The 18,302-nt window shown below is 46.2% G+C and overlaps 1 protein-coding gene across 1 annotated transcript in view; it reads right to left on the reverse strand.

The window, feature by feature from the left end:
- LOC140508360 (uncharacterized) overlaps window positions 1-18,302 on the reverse strand; it is a 28,556-nt gene that overhangs the window by 9,989 nt on the left and 265 nt on the right. The window contains exons 2-5 of the mRNA XM_072616213.1: window positions 8,586-8,820; window positions 7,881-7,969; window positions 7,129-7,255; window positions 4,463-4,558 (exon numbers count right to left, since the gene is read on the reverse strand). Coding sequence (XP_072472314.1) covers window positions 4,463-4,558; window positions 7,129-7,255; window positions 7,881-7,913 — 256 coding nt within the window. The 5' untranslated portion in view covers window positions 7,914-7,969; window positions 8,586-8,820. The remainder of the gene's footprint in view (window positions 1-4,462; window positions 4,559-7,128; window positions 7,256-7,880; window positions 7,970-8,585; window positions 8,821-18,302) is intronic.

An 18,302-nucleotide genomic window follows, 5' to 3' on the forward strand; every position in this document is an offset into this window, starting at 1 on the left:
CATCATTTGCTCAGACATTTCCCAATATACAGGCACCATCTGTTTCCAGATCTTTGTAACAACAACAAACAGCAATTCTTACTTTGTGTTGAGTCTTTTTTCTCCTGCTGTGAACTCTTTGGTTTATAGGTCTAGTGGTTATCACTGGGTCAAAGGGCAGACAGGGGAGTGAGTATAGGGGTATAGTTCCAGAAGGTAATACAGAATGCCATCCTTTTATTTTAATGTTTTGTGAAGCTTTGTGTCAAGGCTCTCTCAGATACAAAATGTTCTCTGGTTCTACTTTCTAATGCATTATCCTACCTTCTGTTTTTACGGCTGGATTCATCCCAAGCACATTTTGTTATGACAATTAATTATGTTTTCTACCTGATATCCTCTAATTATTTTTCTGTCTCAATCCTTTATAAAAAAAAAAGTAGGTAGGGGAAGGGAAAGGGATCAACACTAGTCATTGACCATTGAAATGGCCTGATCTCCATTCCTCACCCCACCTTGTCTTCCCCCACTGCATCTCAGATGGTTGGCTGGAACATTATCTTAAAAGTATGTTATCTTTTTATCCCCACTATTTGAAGTTTACTCTATGGTGCAGCTATTTTTTACCACAAGGCAGCCAAGTGGCACAACGGACAGAGCACCATGCCTAAAGTCAGGAAGACTTGAGTTCAAATCCAAACTCAGACACTCTCTACCTGTGTGTCACTGGGTGAGTCATAGCACACTTTTTTCCTCAGTATCCCTATGTAGAAAAGAGAGATGATAACAGCACCTACCTCTCAGGGTTATTGTGAGGATCAAATAATACTTGTAAATTGCTTGGCACTTATGTGACAATCATTTTGATACCACCTACTCCAATTAATCAGTATTTATTCAGTTTATTGTAATTTGATGGGTATCCATGATTGCGTTAGTGAATTAAGCAGAATAGGATTAAGTTTAAGTTAGTTCTGTATGGTAATGCTGTTAGGATAAGAAATATAATGATGATTATATTACTTACTTTTATCAACTAGATTCATATTGTTAGTTAAAAATGCAATAATGGTAGAATTGCTCTACAAGCTCCCCATCCTCCATCCCAACTCTATAACATGCTATAATATGGTTCATTTGTTGGTGCAATTCCCCCTTACCACTCTGAAGTAATGCTGTCCACACCCTAGTGACCTTTGCTTCAATACAACTTCCTTGGTCCCTAGGATACTGTGGTCAAACACTAGGGTCTTAGAACTTGTGGAAGGCCCTGAGATGTTGTGGAAAGGTTCTTATGACCATCTGAGACAACCTGGAGTTGATGACCTGTGGAAGGTCTCATGACCTGTGAAAGTCCTGTTGACAAAGTAGTTATGATTGATGGATGGGCTCCTCAACCAATCAGATTTCTCCCTACTTCTTGGGTTAATAACCAATCATGAAATTGTACTATCTCCTTCTATTTTTAGTGTGCTTTCAATTTGTATAAATACTGATCACCCTCAAGCAACAGGAGTCCCTGATCATGAAAGAAGATCTTGGACCAATTAATCAGGGACTCTGAGACTCCCTAATAAATAGACTAATATTGCTTGGAACTTTAAGTGACTTCTGTTTCACGTTGGGATTTTCTGGCCCACACTTACTGGGCCCTTTATAAATGTTAGTTCTTCTTACATTATTATTGTGATTTTGACTATTTCCTCACCAATTCTACTCTCTTTCTTAAACTGCTATTTTTCTCTCTCCTTCTATTCACTTATTTCCCTCTTGAACTTGATCTGTTTCCATAGCAGAACACTCTCTTTTGCCTGGCTCAGCTCAGTGAGGCTCATGATCTGCAGCTTCTTCTCAAATTGCCTCTATGTTTGTATATAGATGGTGAGCTCCTGGACAGCAGGGACTAACTTTTACCTTCCTTTGGATCCCCAGGCTTACACAGTACCTAGAATATAGAAGGCATTATATATTGTATCTATATTGACTGACTGGGCCCAGGGTTGATACCAGGCTATAAATACTACCTCACTCCCTGGATTCTAGTCTCTCCCCTCATGTTCAAATGCAGGTTTTGGCCTCAACTCCATTTGTGTCTCTTTCTTATCCCTTATCACCTACAAGGAGTTACCTTTGCTGGCTCTAAACCTGATGAGTCCTTACCAGACCAAATACAAATACAAAAACTTCTAAGGTCCTAGAGTGTCTGGTTCTGTGAGATGCCTGGGAGTCTCAAGCTCCTAATTCCCTAACCTTAGAGTGGTCTCCTCTATATTTTGCTACTTATTTTCTGAGAACAGAGACAAAGATGGAACCACAGAAATCAGGAAAGGAACCTTGGGTTAATGAACTGTGCAAGCTTCAACTTTTATTATTACTTCCAGTAAGGCAGTGGTTTCCATTTTTGCCCACAAGATGCTGCATAGAAATAGAGAAAATCATGAAACTGGGCTGTCTACTCTAAATTCAGATTCTATAACCTCAGCTGGGCCCTCACTGTGCCAAGGTAGTCTTTTGACATCTCCTTTATTGTTTCCTTTTCCTACTATCAGCAAGAGCTTTTCCATATCTTTCTGTCCTTCCCCAATTGTCTCATTTGGTTTACTTTCTTCAATACTCTCATCTGAACACTTGGTCTCATATATACTAAAAAATATTGGACCCTTACCACTTACTTTTTTAATTCTTCGTTATCTCAAATAAAACAGAAATTTTCTTATTCCTCTATTGTCTTGGTCTCCCATGAAGAGATGGTCATTTTGGTTGCCAAGGAAAACCCCATTACATTGCTAAATGATACCAGTCTATTCCATCTCCCAGTCAGCATATACCCTCCTGTACCCAATTTTGTCACAAATGTTCAATCTCTCCTTCTAATGGTTTTTGCCTCCTTGGCAGAAATAAAACAATGTGTCCCCAACCCTGAAAAAAAGCCTCTCATGGTCCATTCATCCCCATTAGACACTGACCTGCACCCTTTCTTCCTTTCATGGCTAAATACCTAGAAAGGGCCATCTACACTTAGTGTTTCACACTCCTTTTACCTTCCTCTCTTCAAAACTCTCTACACTCCAGGTTTCAAAGTCATTGCTCAAATGAAACTGCTCTCTGAAAAGTTACCAATAATCTTCTAATTGCTAAATACAATGGGTTTTTCTCAATCCCTGTCCTTCTTGACCTCTCTGCAGCCTTTGTAATAGTCAGTCATGCCCTATTCCTTGCTGTTCATTATTCTTTAGGTTTCAGTGGCAATACTTAATCGTGGTCCCCTTCTATAAGATCCCAAACCAAACTCATCACCTTTCCCTAAACCCTCTTGTATTCTTACTTTCTTATTGCTATACAGAGCACCACCTCCAATCATCCAAGTTCATAACCTAAGTGTCACCAACTCATCATCATCTCTCACACTCATATCCACCTATATTCAATATGGTACAAAGTCATGTGGATTCTACCTTTGTAATATCTCTCTCATATTCCCTTGTCTCTCAACATTGCCACTTCCTTGGTTCAGTCACCAATCACCTCACACCTGAGACACTACTGTAAGTCTTTTGGTTGGTTTCACTGCACATCAATTATGTCCCCTATACACTCAATCCTCCACCCAGGTGTCAAATTCATCAACCTAAAAGGCACTTCTGATCATGTCCCTGCCTACTCCATAAACTCCCTTGGCTCCCAGAATCAAATGTAGAATCCTCTTCTTGGCCCTCCATCATCTGCTCCTCTACTACCTCCCCAGTCTGCTCTCACCTTATTTCCCCTCCATATGTGTAATAATTAGTGGTTCAAGTCTCCTCTTTGTTCCTTGACCAAGACACTCCATCTCCAGTCTCCATATTTCCTCTGGCTGCTCCTCATGCTCACTCTGTCCTCCCTGATGTCCCACTTAAAACTCCTCATTCTAAAATAAATCTTCTCCAGTGCTCCTTAGCTTTCATGCCTTCCCTCTCTTGATTAGCTCCAATTTATCCTGGATGTAGTAGGTTTCTACACAGTTGTTCCCACTTTGCCTTGCCACTATATTGGGAAGTCCTTGAGAGCAGGGCTTATCCCCTGCCTTTATTTGTATTCCTGGTACTTAACACAGGGTCTAGAACACAGTAGGTGCTTAATAAATTCTTACTGACTTGAATAAAGTCTAGGAAAGTGTTCATATTGGACAGCCTCAGTCTCTCTTAGATGTTTTCAGGAAAGCACCATGCCCCAAAGCTCCAAAAAATGACTTCATGGACTTATCACTGGAAGGGAACTGAAAGGCCAAGGAGTCTAAGCCCCTCTCCTGTATTACAGAAGAGGAAACTAGGGCTCAGAGGTTCAGTTCCTTGCCCAGGATCCCACTTGCCCAGGAGCTGAAATGTGTCTAAAAACCAATTCCAACTCAAATATGCCTGCCCCCAAGTCTAGCACTCCCTTCATTACAACACAATGATGCCTCCTGTGATAACATCCCTCATACACCTGCTTTCATTTCACTCACCTGGCCAGGAGTTCCTTGGGTCTTTTGACTCTAGCATCCCTGGTGCTTCCCCTTGACGAAGAGGGGAGATGAGATCTTGTCTTGGAACTGGAAGTCCTGGGAATATAGAATAAGAAAGGGGTGAGGACAGAGAGAAATATACAATTCAGTCCTCTTGATGGAAAGGGGATATACAACCAGAGGATGGCTCCCATGATGCCTCAAGGATGGTTTCCCTGGTATTGAATGCTGGGATCTTGGGAGGGGGCAGAGATCATTTGGAATCAGACAATTCCACCTTTATTTACCTCTTTCATAGAAGGATGGGCATATTCCATAGCTTCCATTATCTAGAAATTAGAGGTAGTTCTTACTGCAGTAGTAAGAGGTCTGAGTGGTACTTGGGCAGGGACCCATTGTCCAATCAATGAAATCCAGAGTGAATTGGGTTTAAGGCTTCATCTTTGAGAAATAAATCTAGCCAGTATATCCCAAGATGGCTAGGTAGGTTTCAGCCACCAAAATTTACCTTCCTTTGGCAGAATACCCTTAGGTAAAGGGATACCCCATCTTGGGAGAGGAGAGTAGAGGAGAAGAGAAGAAAGGAGAGACAAGAGGGTGAGCTGAGTTATCTAATTGGAACTGGCCAGTTGGGTCCCCATTGCAGGTTGTTGTTTGTCCTTTGTTCTCAAAGAGGACCATGGCATCAGGGAGAAGATGACATGACTTGCACCGAATTGGATTTGAGTGAGGAAGAGCTGTGCAAAGTCATTAGCCTCACTTTCTCCTCCTGAGCCACCTGGGTCCAGTGGCCAGATATTGATTGATCAGGACAACTGGAGATGGCTCAGGATGCAGTGGAAGACCTTGGCCTTTTCAAGCTAAGGTCTTTCCAGAGTTCCAACAGTGTGTTGAGTGAGGCAACATTCATTTAGTTCATTCAAAAAGAAAAGAAAAGAGAAAAAATCAATCTGAGAGAGGAAGATCCTCAGGCTTGCTAGCCAAAGAGAAATAATTTACTATTTACATTCACTTTTTTTTTTTTTAATTAAATGGGTCATCCCTTGACTTACTTCTTCACAGGTCTAATCACTGAATCGGCACTGCCTCACTCAAAGTAAGAACTCAGAAAGACCTTAGTTTACAAGGGCCAACGTCTCCCTTTGCATCCTGGGCCATCCTCAGTCAACCTGATCTCTACCTAGTCACTGGACCTAGATGATTCTGGAGGAGAAAATGAGGCTGGTGACTTTGCAGAGCCCACCCTCACTCAAATCCAGTTCAATACAAGTCATGTCATCATCTCCCTGATGTCATGGCCTTTGTGAATGAAGGACAAATCACAACCATGACCACAAGAGGTCTGAACCTGGAGTCAAAAAAAAGAGTCCAAAGCAGCCTCAGCCACATGGTAGCTGTGTACCCCTGGAAGGTTACGTAACCTCTGCTGGCCTCAGTTCTATCAACTAAGAAATGGGATAATAGTACCAACCTCACAGGGCTGTGAGGTTGTGAGAATGAGATGATAATAATTATAAACCACTTTGCCCAGTTTGGGACATAGAAGAGGTGTGTATAAATGCTGATCCCCTCCCCTTTCTTTTCCACCATCTGGGCGGAAATTTGAGGGAATCATGAAGGAAGAATAAGGAGACACTTGCTGTACCAGGCAGGACTGGGAGCAAGGAGCTACAGAGTAATACCTGTTAACAAGAAGACTGTTCTAAAGTCTAGACCCATCCCGAAGAGGAAGGGGTTGCTTGAAAGGCAGAGGGTTCCCTTCACTGCCCAGCGTCAGGGAAAAGCTGCATGACCCATCTTTGGAGTCAAAATTCATATCCAATTAGAAGATAACCTCTGAGATTAGCTCCAAGTCTAAGATCCTGTGGCACTGGTCTGAGTTTTGACCTAAGGCTACATAAAATAGGAAAGAGACAATTTCAGGAGGGATAAAGTAAAGTCCCAGCTTCCTATTGTGTAAATCAGATGTCAGGATCCTGTCTCAATATCACCCCTTTTTTTCACTCCTCTCTTTTTATTATTAGGAGATACTTTGTTTTCTGGGGCTAAGGCCCAGCAAGCAAGCTGTGCCCTGAGCTTAGCATAACAACAATTCTTTGTACTCACCCGTTGGACGAACTCTGCTGCAGTTAAATCACAGTACTAATGGTCCCTGAGCTTGGGCAAGCAGCAGCAGGCCCAGACATGAAGCCCTGCTATGAATGGACTTTTGTCACTGGGTAACCTTGCCTCACTATTCGTCTTAGGCCTTTCTCTTTCTCTCTTTCTCTCTCTCTCTCTCTCTATATATATGTGTGTGTGTGTGTGTGTGTGTGTGTGTGTGTGTGTGTGTGTGTGTGTGTGTGTGTGTGTGTGTGTGTGTGTGTGTGTAAAGTATCAAGGTTTAGCTTCACTGCCTTGGGTCTTCTCCTGGAGGAGATCCCAGTACACATGTCTAGTTTCCCTCTTCTAACAGACGGCTTTTTGCCTATAACCTCTGTGACCCTGTTCATTTATTTTCAGAATTTGCCAAAGCTTTTCACAGGAAAAGCAGCGAGCAGGAGGCCCCAGTGGAGAGATCAGTACTTCTGCCTCTTGAATAACTGATAAATGCTCAAACCCCTCACACTAGGGAGGAAATGAAGATTTTGATGGCAGATTCAGTTACCAGAGGACATGGTCCTTACCCAGGGACAGCAAGTTCCGGGCATTCTCCAGCATGACATCCTTGTACAATTCTTTCTGAGAATGGTCCAACAGGCCCCACTCGTCCAGGGTGAAATTCACAGACACATCCTTGAATGTCACCCACTCCTAAATCATCAAAAGTCACATGATTTAGAGCTGAAAGAAACTCCAGAATTTATCTAGTCCAACCCTCCTCAGTTAAGAGAAGGAAAGTGAAACACAGAAGAAATCTGTCTAAAACTCCAATCACCTCTAAGAGTGTCAGAGTCAACCCCTAAAACCACAGTCATTTAGAGCCCAAGGGCATATTGAGAAAAGCATTGTATACTTGAAGTTTGAATCATGTTGGATTAATAAAAGCTGAAGAAATGTCCTACTATGAAATGCTTCTCCCTATGGAATCAGGGAGAAGGTATGTGCTGTATCAGCAAAGTATGAGAGTCTATGGGAGAGGAGAGAAGGTGATGTGAAATTCCTCCTCATCTGAAGAACTATAAGTGAAATGTTAAGAAAATTCTGTAAAGAGTTTGAGAAGCTGGCAAGTACTGTGTATTCTAGGGGGTAGGGAAAACCATCACTGAGAAAAGAACAGAGAAAAAAAATTACCTAGCCAATTTCCTAGAAGGCTGAAATAGTCTTATCTAAATGAAAGCATGAAGAGGATTCTTTAAAAATAACAATTACAATTTGGACTTAATTGAGTGGCCACTCTGGCTGATGTTGGTCAGATCTGTGGATGGACTGTACTCACCCGGGGTGGAGGTCTCTGGGTCCCAGGGGCCATTCCCTCTGGCTCCAGACTCCCTGCTTGGGCCAGGCCTTGATCCTTTGTGGATTGAGCTGGGAAGGAAGAAGGATCACTGAGGGGTAGAAGTCTTTCCCTTCTTTTCCTAGGCAAGAGATTGGTCCACAGGGATTTATAGAGGGTGAGGTCCAAAAGGAGGTGCCAAGCCCCTGGCCCTGCTCTCAGGGAACAGACTCCAACCAAAAGAGGTCAGCAGGCAGTGTCAGGCTAGGAAAATGTTTGAAGATGAATATTTTTCACCCTCACTAATTCCTTCCCTTCTGTTACCCCTCCCATCTCTCATCCTTCTAGAGAGACCCAAAACTTAGAAGGGGCTTGGGATCCCAGATGGGATGAGACTAGTCAGAGCCTCAGTGACTCCTGAATTAGAGGTCTCCTTCCACCTGATGCTCTGGGTGAGATATAAAGGTCAGGTAACTCTGACCCAATGGTAAAGCTGAGGAAAGTACCACAGGACTTTGGGAATGCCATGGGGAGCCTTGACAAATAGCAGGGGTGGGAAGCAGCCCAGGGAACCAAGTCTGTTTGGGAGGCTGACTCCTGGCATAACTGCAAGATGTTTGCCAACAGGTCAAGAGGGAAAAATGAGGCCCAAAAGAAAGGGCAGCCAGCAGAAGTTGGGGGCAGTGAGGAGTCCTTCCTCAGACCTACCTGGGAGTTGCACGTTCAGAGCAAAAGGGAGAGTAACCTTGGCTCTGAAGGAAGGCAAAGAAATCTCTGCTCCAGAGGAAGAAAGCAAAGGGATCTCAGCTCCAAGGGAAGGCAGGGAGAACTCAGTTCCAAGGTCTCCTGTTTTGAGCCAGCCTGCTCTGGGTGTGTCCTTCAAGTCTTGACTAAAATCCCATCATCTGCAAAAAGCCTTTCTTGGTCCACCTTCTCTGATTTCCTGCAATTTACGTTACATATATTTTGTATGCAGGAAATAAGGAAATAAAAATGTATTAAGTGTCTACTGTGTGCCAGGTACAACTGCTTTACAAATGTTATCTCATCTGGTCCTAACAATGTCACATAGTTCTTCCTACCTTCATTTTTTACAGAAAACAGAGACTGACTGGGTCTAGGAAGGGTCTGAGGCTGGATTTGAGCTCAGGTTTTCCTGAATCCAGGCCCAGAACTCCATCCACTGTACCCCCTAGCTTCTGATTGTGTGTATGTGTGTGTGTGTGTGTGTGTGTGTGTAGTTACTTGCAAATTGTGTCCTGTTTTCTTTTTTCATTCTTGGAATCCCAAGAGCCAATGAGTTGCTTGGTCCACACCAGAGGCTTAATAAAAGCTTGTTGACTCCTTTACTTGACTAAACTGATTAGAAAGTGAGCTCCTTGAGGGGAGGGGCTGCTCACCTTGCTTTGTACCCCCAGCACTTAGCAGAGTGCCTGGCATATAATCAACCTTGGTTGTATTACCATGAATGAGTCCCCAGATCATGGGCCCTGGAGCCATTCTGTTATTTTCTGCATTCCAAGATCTAACAATACCAACTGTATTTAAGCAATGTATCTCATTTTGAAGCATGGATGGGGTCTGTTGACAATGAGTTGGCTCAGATGTGCAAGGCATGATATTCTAGGTAAAATTTTATCATTTTCATAAACCACTACTTTTTTCCAGTAACTTCTTTCACAGAATGACAAGATTTTATGTCAAGTTTTAAGTATATTTTTCATGAAGGTATGATCTACCTATATAGGGTCAAACATCACAATTATCTTAAGAGGAGAACATACGTGACTTTAAATGAGACTGCATGATAATTTAGTTTAGGGTAAATTCAGTGCCATCAGAACTGGATTTCTAGTTCAAATGGCAGGATACAGAATCTCAATTTTCCCAAGGGCCATTTGCTGGCAGGAGCTCAAATTCTAGGGCCCACTCCTTTGGATTAGTCTACTCCCAAAGTTGTATTGTGGCACTCTTTCTACTCAGAAGGAGGAGGATCTGAGTCCCAGAGCAGGAAGGAGGGAGAATGGGAGGTGATGAACAGATAAGAGGAGCTCTAAGGGGTGACCAGCCTAGGGGGTGATGACTCCTGTGGAATTCAAGCCCTGGAGTAGAAGTTGGTGGGCTAGGACAAGGACAAGGCAGAAAAGGGGTCATTCCCATGGCCATGCAGCTGATGGAGACTAGGAACAGGGGCAGAGAGGAAGGCAGGGCCCTTGAGTGTGAATGGAGAGAAAAGCATGATCCTGGGGCCTCAGGTCATAGGCAGAGAGGGCCTCTTAGACCTTCCTAGAAATGGCTTGGCCCACTGAGGCTACTACAAACTCTTCTGCTTCCCACATGGCTCACCCTCTGCCTTCGACTCCTCTTCCTGGCAGACCCCTTGGCTGGAAGCAGCAGCCCTTTTCCTTGAGGTAAGTACCTCCTAGAAATCCTATGCTTGCAGGTCTCAGACAGATCTGAGCCACGAAGTCAGAGGTCAGACAGGCTCCCTGTACTCTAACTGACTAGCCTTGTAAGAACAAGAAGCCATCTTTGATGCCACCTTCATGCCATGCTTCCTGCTTCATTCAGCTCTCTAGCTCTCCCCAAGCAGCCCAACCCTAAGCCCTAGCCTGCTGCCTTTGGGCCATCTTGATACCACCGCCTCCTAATCTCTTTCCTCCTCTGGGAAGCACAAGGACAGCTTTTGCATTCACATTCCTAACAGTCACCATTGAGGCTTTCATAGTGGAAAATGGTTGTCCAAAATCTGACTCCATTTGATGCTCCATTGGCTGTTCTTATATCAATGTACTCAATGTCCCTTTGGCACCTCCCTTTCCCCTATCACTTTAAGAAAACTCATATGGCACTTACTGTCCTGTTATTCTAATAAGGCACAAACTTACCCTAAACTTCTTTGTAAGTCTGCCTACAAAATCTAACCAATTCTATCCAAACTCTGTGTCACGTAGCTCAGAAAAGAGATTGTCTCTTTGTCATCTGTAAAATTGAGAGACACACATCCACCATCTACTGATGAACTATGTCACACTGTGGTATGACTGGGAACTTGTCTGTAACTTGTGTGTACTATACCATTTGATTATTAATTTTCAATATTCCCTTCTCTGTTCAAAAGGCCTCCCCAGTATATTTTAGCTAAGGAGTCTACTCCCAGACTGCAACACCCTGGGCTAATGAGTCCTGTGGCTACCAAGGACCTGGAATAGTCATGTAATGCGTATGTAGTATCACATGGTGTTGACTTGTCACCGAATATTTTATGTAGCACTTAAAGCTTTTGTGAAAAGGGAGGTCACTGGTGACATTGGTGGGAGGAATTTCAGCCAAGCAGGGGGTCAAGAAGTCAACTAGGGGTAGAGAGTTAAGCCCTGCCCATGCCCTTGGCTCCCTGAGACTCTCCAGTTCTCCTCGTGTTGATTTCTCATGCGCCATTTGCTCAGGAAAGCCTCAGCCCCCAAGAATCATTTCAATGTCACTCTCAGGAGGTTTCTTCCAACCAATCTGATGGGACCATTTATTTAATTTTATTTTTTAAATAATAATTTTAATTTATTTAATTAAAGTTTTGGCTTTATTTATCACCTCCAACTTTTCCATTCCTTCTCCAATTCAGCTAACAATAATCAAGAACAAATCACTTCTGGTCCCATTCCTGGATGATATGTGTCAGTCTATGCTCTGGGGCCCCACTCCATGGTCCAGTATTTTTTCCAGTAAAGGACCCCTTCATGCCCACTGAAAAGATCAAACTTAATATTCCCTTAAGTTCTTACTGTGTTGATTCTAGAATTTATTTTAGCCCATATTGATTTTTATAATTCAGTCTGCATCTGACTAAACCTCTTTTCTATGTCCTTGAGTTGAGCTCAGGAATTTAGCCTTCTTTCTGAGTCAGTTAAAAGTTATAACTAAAGAGAAAAACTACTATCTAACATCGTGTTAGCTCCTGGGAAAACTCAAGGACATTGGCTTGCTATTTTTAAAGACCTACAAGTTGACCTGGTATATTTCCATATGGTCCATCCTTGCCTGTCCTTGTACAATTAAGTAGGGTCTCATCTCCCTCCTAGGTGCTAGGGAGTCTACTATCAATAGCCTCAGCTTGCAGATGGGTTCCATAAAACAAGGGAAAAAATATTAAAACAATATTCCTTAATTATCAGAGAGGGGTGTGGTTAGTCCTACTTGAATGCCAACCCACATTTCTCAGTAAACCAGTTGTAATGTTCCAAGACTGCCAAGACCCTTTATGTCTTGTCTATAAAGAAGGGTCCTCTCCTTATTGGGCTTTCTGGCTTTACTGAGGCATTGTTAACAGATCTACAAGTCCCTATCAGCAAACTGATTTGGCTTTGATTGTGTACCTAAGTTTACCTCCGTTTCAAACATGGAATTCAGCATTCCCCTTTGGTAGGTAAGCTCCAGGAGCACAGGGAACACCTTTCATTTTGTTTTGTACTCCCTGGGTCTTTATACGTTCCTCAGAAGCACTTCATAGATTTCCATTAAAAAGAGAAGAGATCCAAACCCCATTCCATACTCCCTACCACCCGATTCCTCATTCCCCTTCTTCTCATACCTCCTCCCCCAAATTTCCAATCTAACTCAAACTAGCCCTTCCGCTATGCATCCTGGAATGCCACCTCCATAGGCATCCTAATCCTATTTCTTTTCCACTAATCTATCAAGAAGATCTCATTGGAACCTAGCTTTCCCCTGCTGACATAGCCTCCCTGGCCACCTGCTCCAAGGCTGGATACACTCTCACTCATTCTCCTTGGCTCACTGGTCAAGGCAGGGGAGCTGGACAACTCCTTGCTTCCCATGGACACTTCCAGGTTTCTCTCTTCCTCCATCATCCAATGATAACATGAACCTTTAATATATGTATAGGAAAGGACATAATATCTTTGGATCTGAATAAAAAAGAAGAAAAGTTGGACACAACATCGAAAATGACACTGAAAGGTGCAAAGCTATTTCTTAGTCAGCAAATGACAATGATGGAGAATGACCATGAGATGGTACACATAAACTGGTCAGTACAGAACAGCAGAAAGACGGCCTGAGATCAGCAAGATAAAAAGGAGAAAAATCACAGAAAAATCTGAAGAAAAGGGCTGAAAGTACAATGTGGAAGGACCATCTAGCGCTGTGGATGGAGCATGCCCAGTACAGGGTTTATGTTCCAGGCTCAGTTGCTTATCTCCCTCATCCTTCCAACCCCCTCACTTGATCCAAGCAATGGGACTTAGGATCTCTCTCTCCTGCTTTTCGTGGCGAACCCATTTGAGAAGACTCAAATAAGTGCCTCCTCACCCATTTCTCTGCCCTCTACAATCTGACTTCTGACCAGAGACTAGTGATCTATTATCTGCTAAATCCAATGGCCTTTTCTCAATCATTTTCCTTTACGAACTTTCTGCAGGGTTTGACACTGTCAATCATTCTCTTCTCCTTGACATTCCCTTCTCTCTAGTTTCTCTGGGACACTGTTCCCTCTTGGTTATCCTCCTCTGCATCTGATGGACACTTCTCAGCTTCCTTTGCTGGATCTTCATCTAGATCAATGCCACTAACTATAAGGTCTTATGGGGCTCCATCTTGGGCCCTCTGCTTTTGTCCCTTTTTGTGATTCCAAAGAGAACCAGGGACAGAGCCTTGGCTAAGCCATGGTGAACAGACTGACCTACATGAAGATCCAGAAAAGGGCACTAAGATAGCATGGCCAGAGGGGAAGAATGACCAGAAGAGGGAAATGTCACAAAATACTGGAAAGAAGATTCGGACGTGGTAAGTGACATCATCAGAGGTTATCGAGCAGGCATGAACGAGGAGGGCTAAGCAGACACCATTAGGTTTGGCAATTACAAGATCACTGGCCTGTTTGGAGAAAGCAGCTGAATGATGAGGGTTGAAGCCAGATGTCAGTTAAGAAGAGAGTGGAAGGAAGAGAACTGGAGTTACAGATAATTATCAATGTCCTTCTCAAAGACATTAGCTACAAAAAGGAGGAGTGATAAAAGGATGATTCCTAGCTAGGACACAGATCAATTGAGCATTTTTTGAGGATGCAAATGGTTGCATATAGCACACAGTTATCTGCTTGGAAGGAGTCAGTAAACAGGGAGAGACTGAAGATTAGTGACAAAAGGGGATGAAAGATGGGGCCATTTGCTGGAGAACAGGGGATGGAATGGGATTGTGCATCTAGAGAGGTTTGCCTTAGCAAGGGGGAAAGCTACTTCTTCCTGGGGAGAAGGCTAATGGAGGAGATATTTGCAGAAGATTTCTAAGCAATGTGAAATTTTGATGGAGAGAGTAAAGAGGGAGGCCTTGATGACCATTTTATATTTTTTAAAAGGATGAGAGTTGTCCAGTTAAGTTGTGGGGAGTACTGCTATATGGTTCTAAGGGGGAATGAAAATTTTGGAGTAGATACTGTGGAATGTGGGTTGGTGGAAGAATAATTACTTGCCTTTTTTCAGTGACAGCCCAGTACAGACTGAACAACCTAAATTTATAGGTGACCCAGTCATTATACTTTTGTGACATTCTCCAGCACCATTCTGCTACATGTGACTAGGAGTCGAGATGGCAGATGATGAGAGTAATCCAAGGTTGAGCATTGGCAAGGCATAATGGGTGATAGACAACTAAACAAGCCATTAGATGCTCATATAAACTTGAAATGACTGACCAAGAGGTTAAGAAAGGGAAGTTTGGCCAGGGAATGCAGTGAAAGGTCCAGTGTTTGGAGGTCACAGGGAGGACAAAGATTTTGGTTAACATTCAGAGGGCAGAGGAAAGAAGAAATAAGAATCAAATTACATGAAGAAATGTAGGAGTCCATGAAGACTGAAATGCTTGCGGGTGGTAGCAAGATCAGGGGCATGACCATGTTTCTGAGTATCTTTGGTGAAGTGGAGGAGCAGGTCATGGGAAATGAGGAGAATGTGGACCTGCTGGAGGGAGAATCTCTAGATATGTTGAGATGCAGAGAAAATCTCTGGGCCCAGCACTGCTATAATTGAGAAAGAAAGGAGAATACTATGAGGTTACCAGATAATAGCTACCAGAAATGGGATTGGGAGAAAAATGTGGACTGAATGAAATTCTCAGGAGGAGAGGCTACTGATAATGGGGATAGAAGGAACATCTGGAGGTGGAGATGGACATCAAGCTGGTAGTGGGGAAAATGTGATGCTGCTTCTTTTGTGCCCAAGATCAGAGCTAGTGACAAGGTATGTGTTCACATCCCACAGCTGCCTCCTGATTTCTCATGGTGGCTGCTTCTCCCATTGGTGGCTTCTGACCTGAGCATCCACTCTGGGGAAGGGCCTGGCCCAGCTATCCTCTGACTACATCTGCATGCCTCTGCTGCCTCCTGACCCCAGGCCTGCTAGCCCATTGTCTGATTTGGGGAAGGGCCCAGCTCAGCCATCCCTCATTCCTCAGACAGAGCCACCAGGCATTATGAGGGCTCCTCCTTGTCTGTCCCTTCTCATCTGTCCTTCCAGGTGGTCTCTTCCCCTCCTCCACTTTAGAAGGGATACTCCCTGAGGACAGAGAGGGCAGTGAGGTGACAGAGTGTATACACAGTGCCAGGTTGGAGTGGGGAAGACTCCTTTTCCTGAGTTCAAGTCTGGCCTCAGACCCTTTCTAGCTGCATGAGCCTGGGCAACTCACTTTACCCTGTTTGCCTCCATTTCCTCATTTGTACAATGAGCTGGGAAAGGAAATGACAAATCACTGACAAATGACAAATCTTCACCAAGAAAACCCTAGATGGGGTCACAGAGAGTTGGGCAGGACTGAAAAAGAACTCAAAAACACATTAAAAAAAAGTGAGGAGAGTATATTTCTTTTTGCTAGGATAGCATCCCTAGTTCCTAGCACAGTGCCTGGCACACAGTAAGCGCTTAATAAATGCTCAGACTGAGGCCAAAGTCACTCCCTCTGGAAGCTGGCAGCAATGGAAAAGTCACTGTATTTCTCTAACAGGACAAAGTCTCTCTCCCAGGGTCCTCAGAAAAGGGGTCCTGATGATGTCATCCTGAGCCCTCCCTCTTGCTTGGAGACTAAAGGAGAGACTCTGGGGATCCCTCCCCCATTGGCCTCTCCATCCTCATGGGCCACACGGGACAAGCCTGAGGACCCTGACCCAAGGTCTTCAGACTCCAGCAGGACTTTGGGGGGCCCTGGGACACCCCAGGACAACAGGGGGGGGAGGAGAGGCTGTTCCCCTCCTCTTACAATAAAGAATGCTGGGTCAAGTGTGGATTGGAGGAGGAGCGGGAAGGGGCTCCCCAAGCAGTGGGATCACCCCAAAGGCCACCCCTTCCCTTCCCCCTGCCCCCTCAGAGGGCCTGGCCTGGCTCCTGGGGTCCCCTGGATTAGCAGTTGCTCCAGGGAAGGGGCCCCACGGCATCCTCACCCTTCCCCTCAAGTGCACGGGGCAGCCTGGGTCCCAAGGGAGAAGCTCAGGCCCAAAGGGGGGTTCCCCCAGGGAAGGTTGGGGCTGAGCCACACGGATGCCCAAGACCCAGCCCCTCCCCCGCCTTTCCCCCATCACACGCACTTGCACGTGCAGTCACTCTTGGAAAAACCTAAGCGCACACACTGAGAGCCCCGCTCCCACCAGACACAGCTGCAAACAGACTCAGGGACACAGCAGCTTCTGCCTGCGCGCACACGCACGCACATGCACACACACACACATACACACGCACACGCACGCACGCACACACACATACCCACACGCACACACATACACACGCACACACACACGCGCTCACACACACGCGCACACACATGCACACACACGCACACGCACACACCACCCCCAACCCGCACCCTGTCCCGCACGTGCGCCCTCGCCCTCACCAGCCCTCCCTCCGCTGGCACGCACACCTCTACAGGCAGTCGCACCCTCTGACACCCACATGCACACGCAGACACCCCTCTGCACACGTGCACACCCCAGCCCCCAGAGCCTCGGTCACAAACACCTCAACAAGGATCGCAGTTGGACACACACGTACACATACACACACGCACGCACACACACGCACACACGCGCACACGCACACACCGCCCCCAGCCCGCACCCTGTCACACACACTTCCATACACACGCACGCAGTAACCGCCCCCAGCCCGCACCCTGTCCCGCACGTGCGCCCTCGCCCTCACCAGCCCTCCCTCCGCTGGCACGCACACCTCTACAGGCAGTCGCACCCTCTGACACCCATATGCACACGCAGACACACACACGCGCGCACACACACGCGCACACACACGCACACGCACACACTGCCCCCAGCCCGCACCCTGTCACACACACTTCCATACACACGCACACACATGCACACACACGCACATGCACACACGCACACACACACACGCACACGCACACACCGCCCCCAGCCCGCACCCTGTCACACACACTTCCATACACACGCACGCAGTCACCGCCCCCAGCCCGCACCCTGTCCCGCACGTGCGCCCTCGCCCTCACCAGCCCTCCCTCCGCTGGCACGCACACCTCTACAGGCAGTCGCACCCTGACACCCATATGCACACGCAGACACACACACGCGCGCACACACACGCGCACACACACACGCACACACACGCACACGCACACACTGCCCCCAGCCCGCACCCTGTCACACACACTTCCATACACACGCACACACATGCACACACACGCACATGCACACACGCACACACACACACGCACACGCACACACCGCCCCCAGCCCGCACCCTGTCACACACACTTCCATACACACGCACGCAGTCACCGCCCCCAGCCCGCACCCTGTCCCGCACGTGCGCCCTCGCCCTCACCAGCCCTCCCTCCGCTGGCACGCACACCTCTACAGGCAGTCGCACCCTCTGACACCCACATGCACACGCAGACACACACACGCGCGCACACACACGCGCACACACACACGCACACACACGCACACGCACACACTGCCCCCAGCCCGCACCCTGTCACACACACTTCCATACACACGCACACACATGCACACACCCACATGCACACACGCACACACACACACGCACACGCACACACCGCCCCCAGCCCGCACCCTGTCACACACACTTCCATACACACGCACGCAGTCACCGCCCCCAGCCCGCACCCTGTCCCGCACGTGCGCCCTCGCCCTCACCAGCCCTCCCTCCGCTGGCACGCACACCTCTACAGGCAGTCGCACCCTCTGACACCCACATGCACACGCAGACACCCCTCTGCACACGTGCACACCCCAGCCCCCAGAGCCTCGGTCACAAACACCTCAACAAGGATCGCAGTTGGACACACACGTACACAAACTCAGACACCCCTCCAGCCCCTCCCCCTCACACACCCATGCACCCATGCACATTGGCACTGGTCCCA

This window comes from Notamacropus eugenii, chromosome 5 (assembly GCF_028372415.1).
Source record: "Notamacropus eugenii isolate mMacEug1 chromosome 5, mMacEug1.pri_v2, whole genome shotgun sequence".
In the NCBI taxonomy this organism is placed as follows: domain Eukaryota; kingdom Metazoa; phylum Chordata; class Mammalia; order Diprotodontia; family Macropodidae; genus Notamacropus; species Notamacropus eugenii.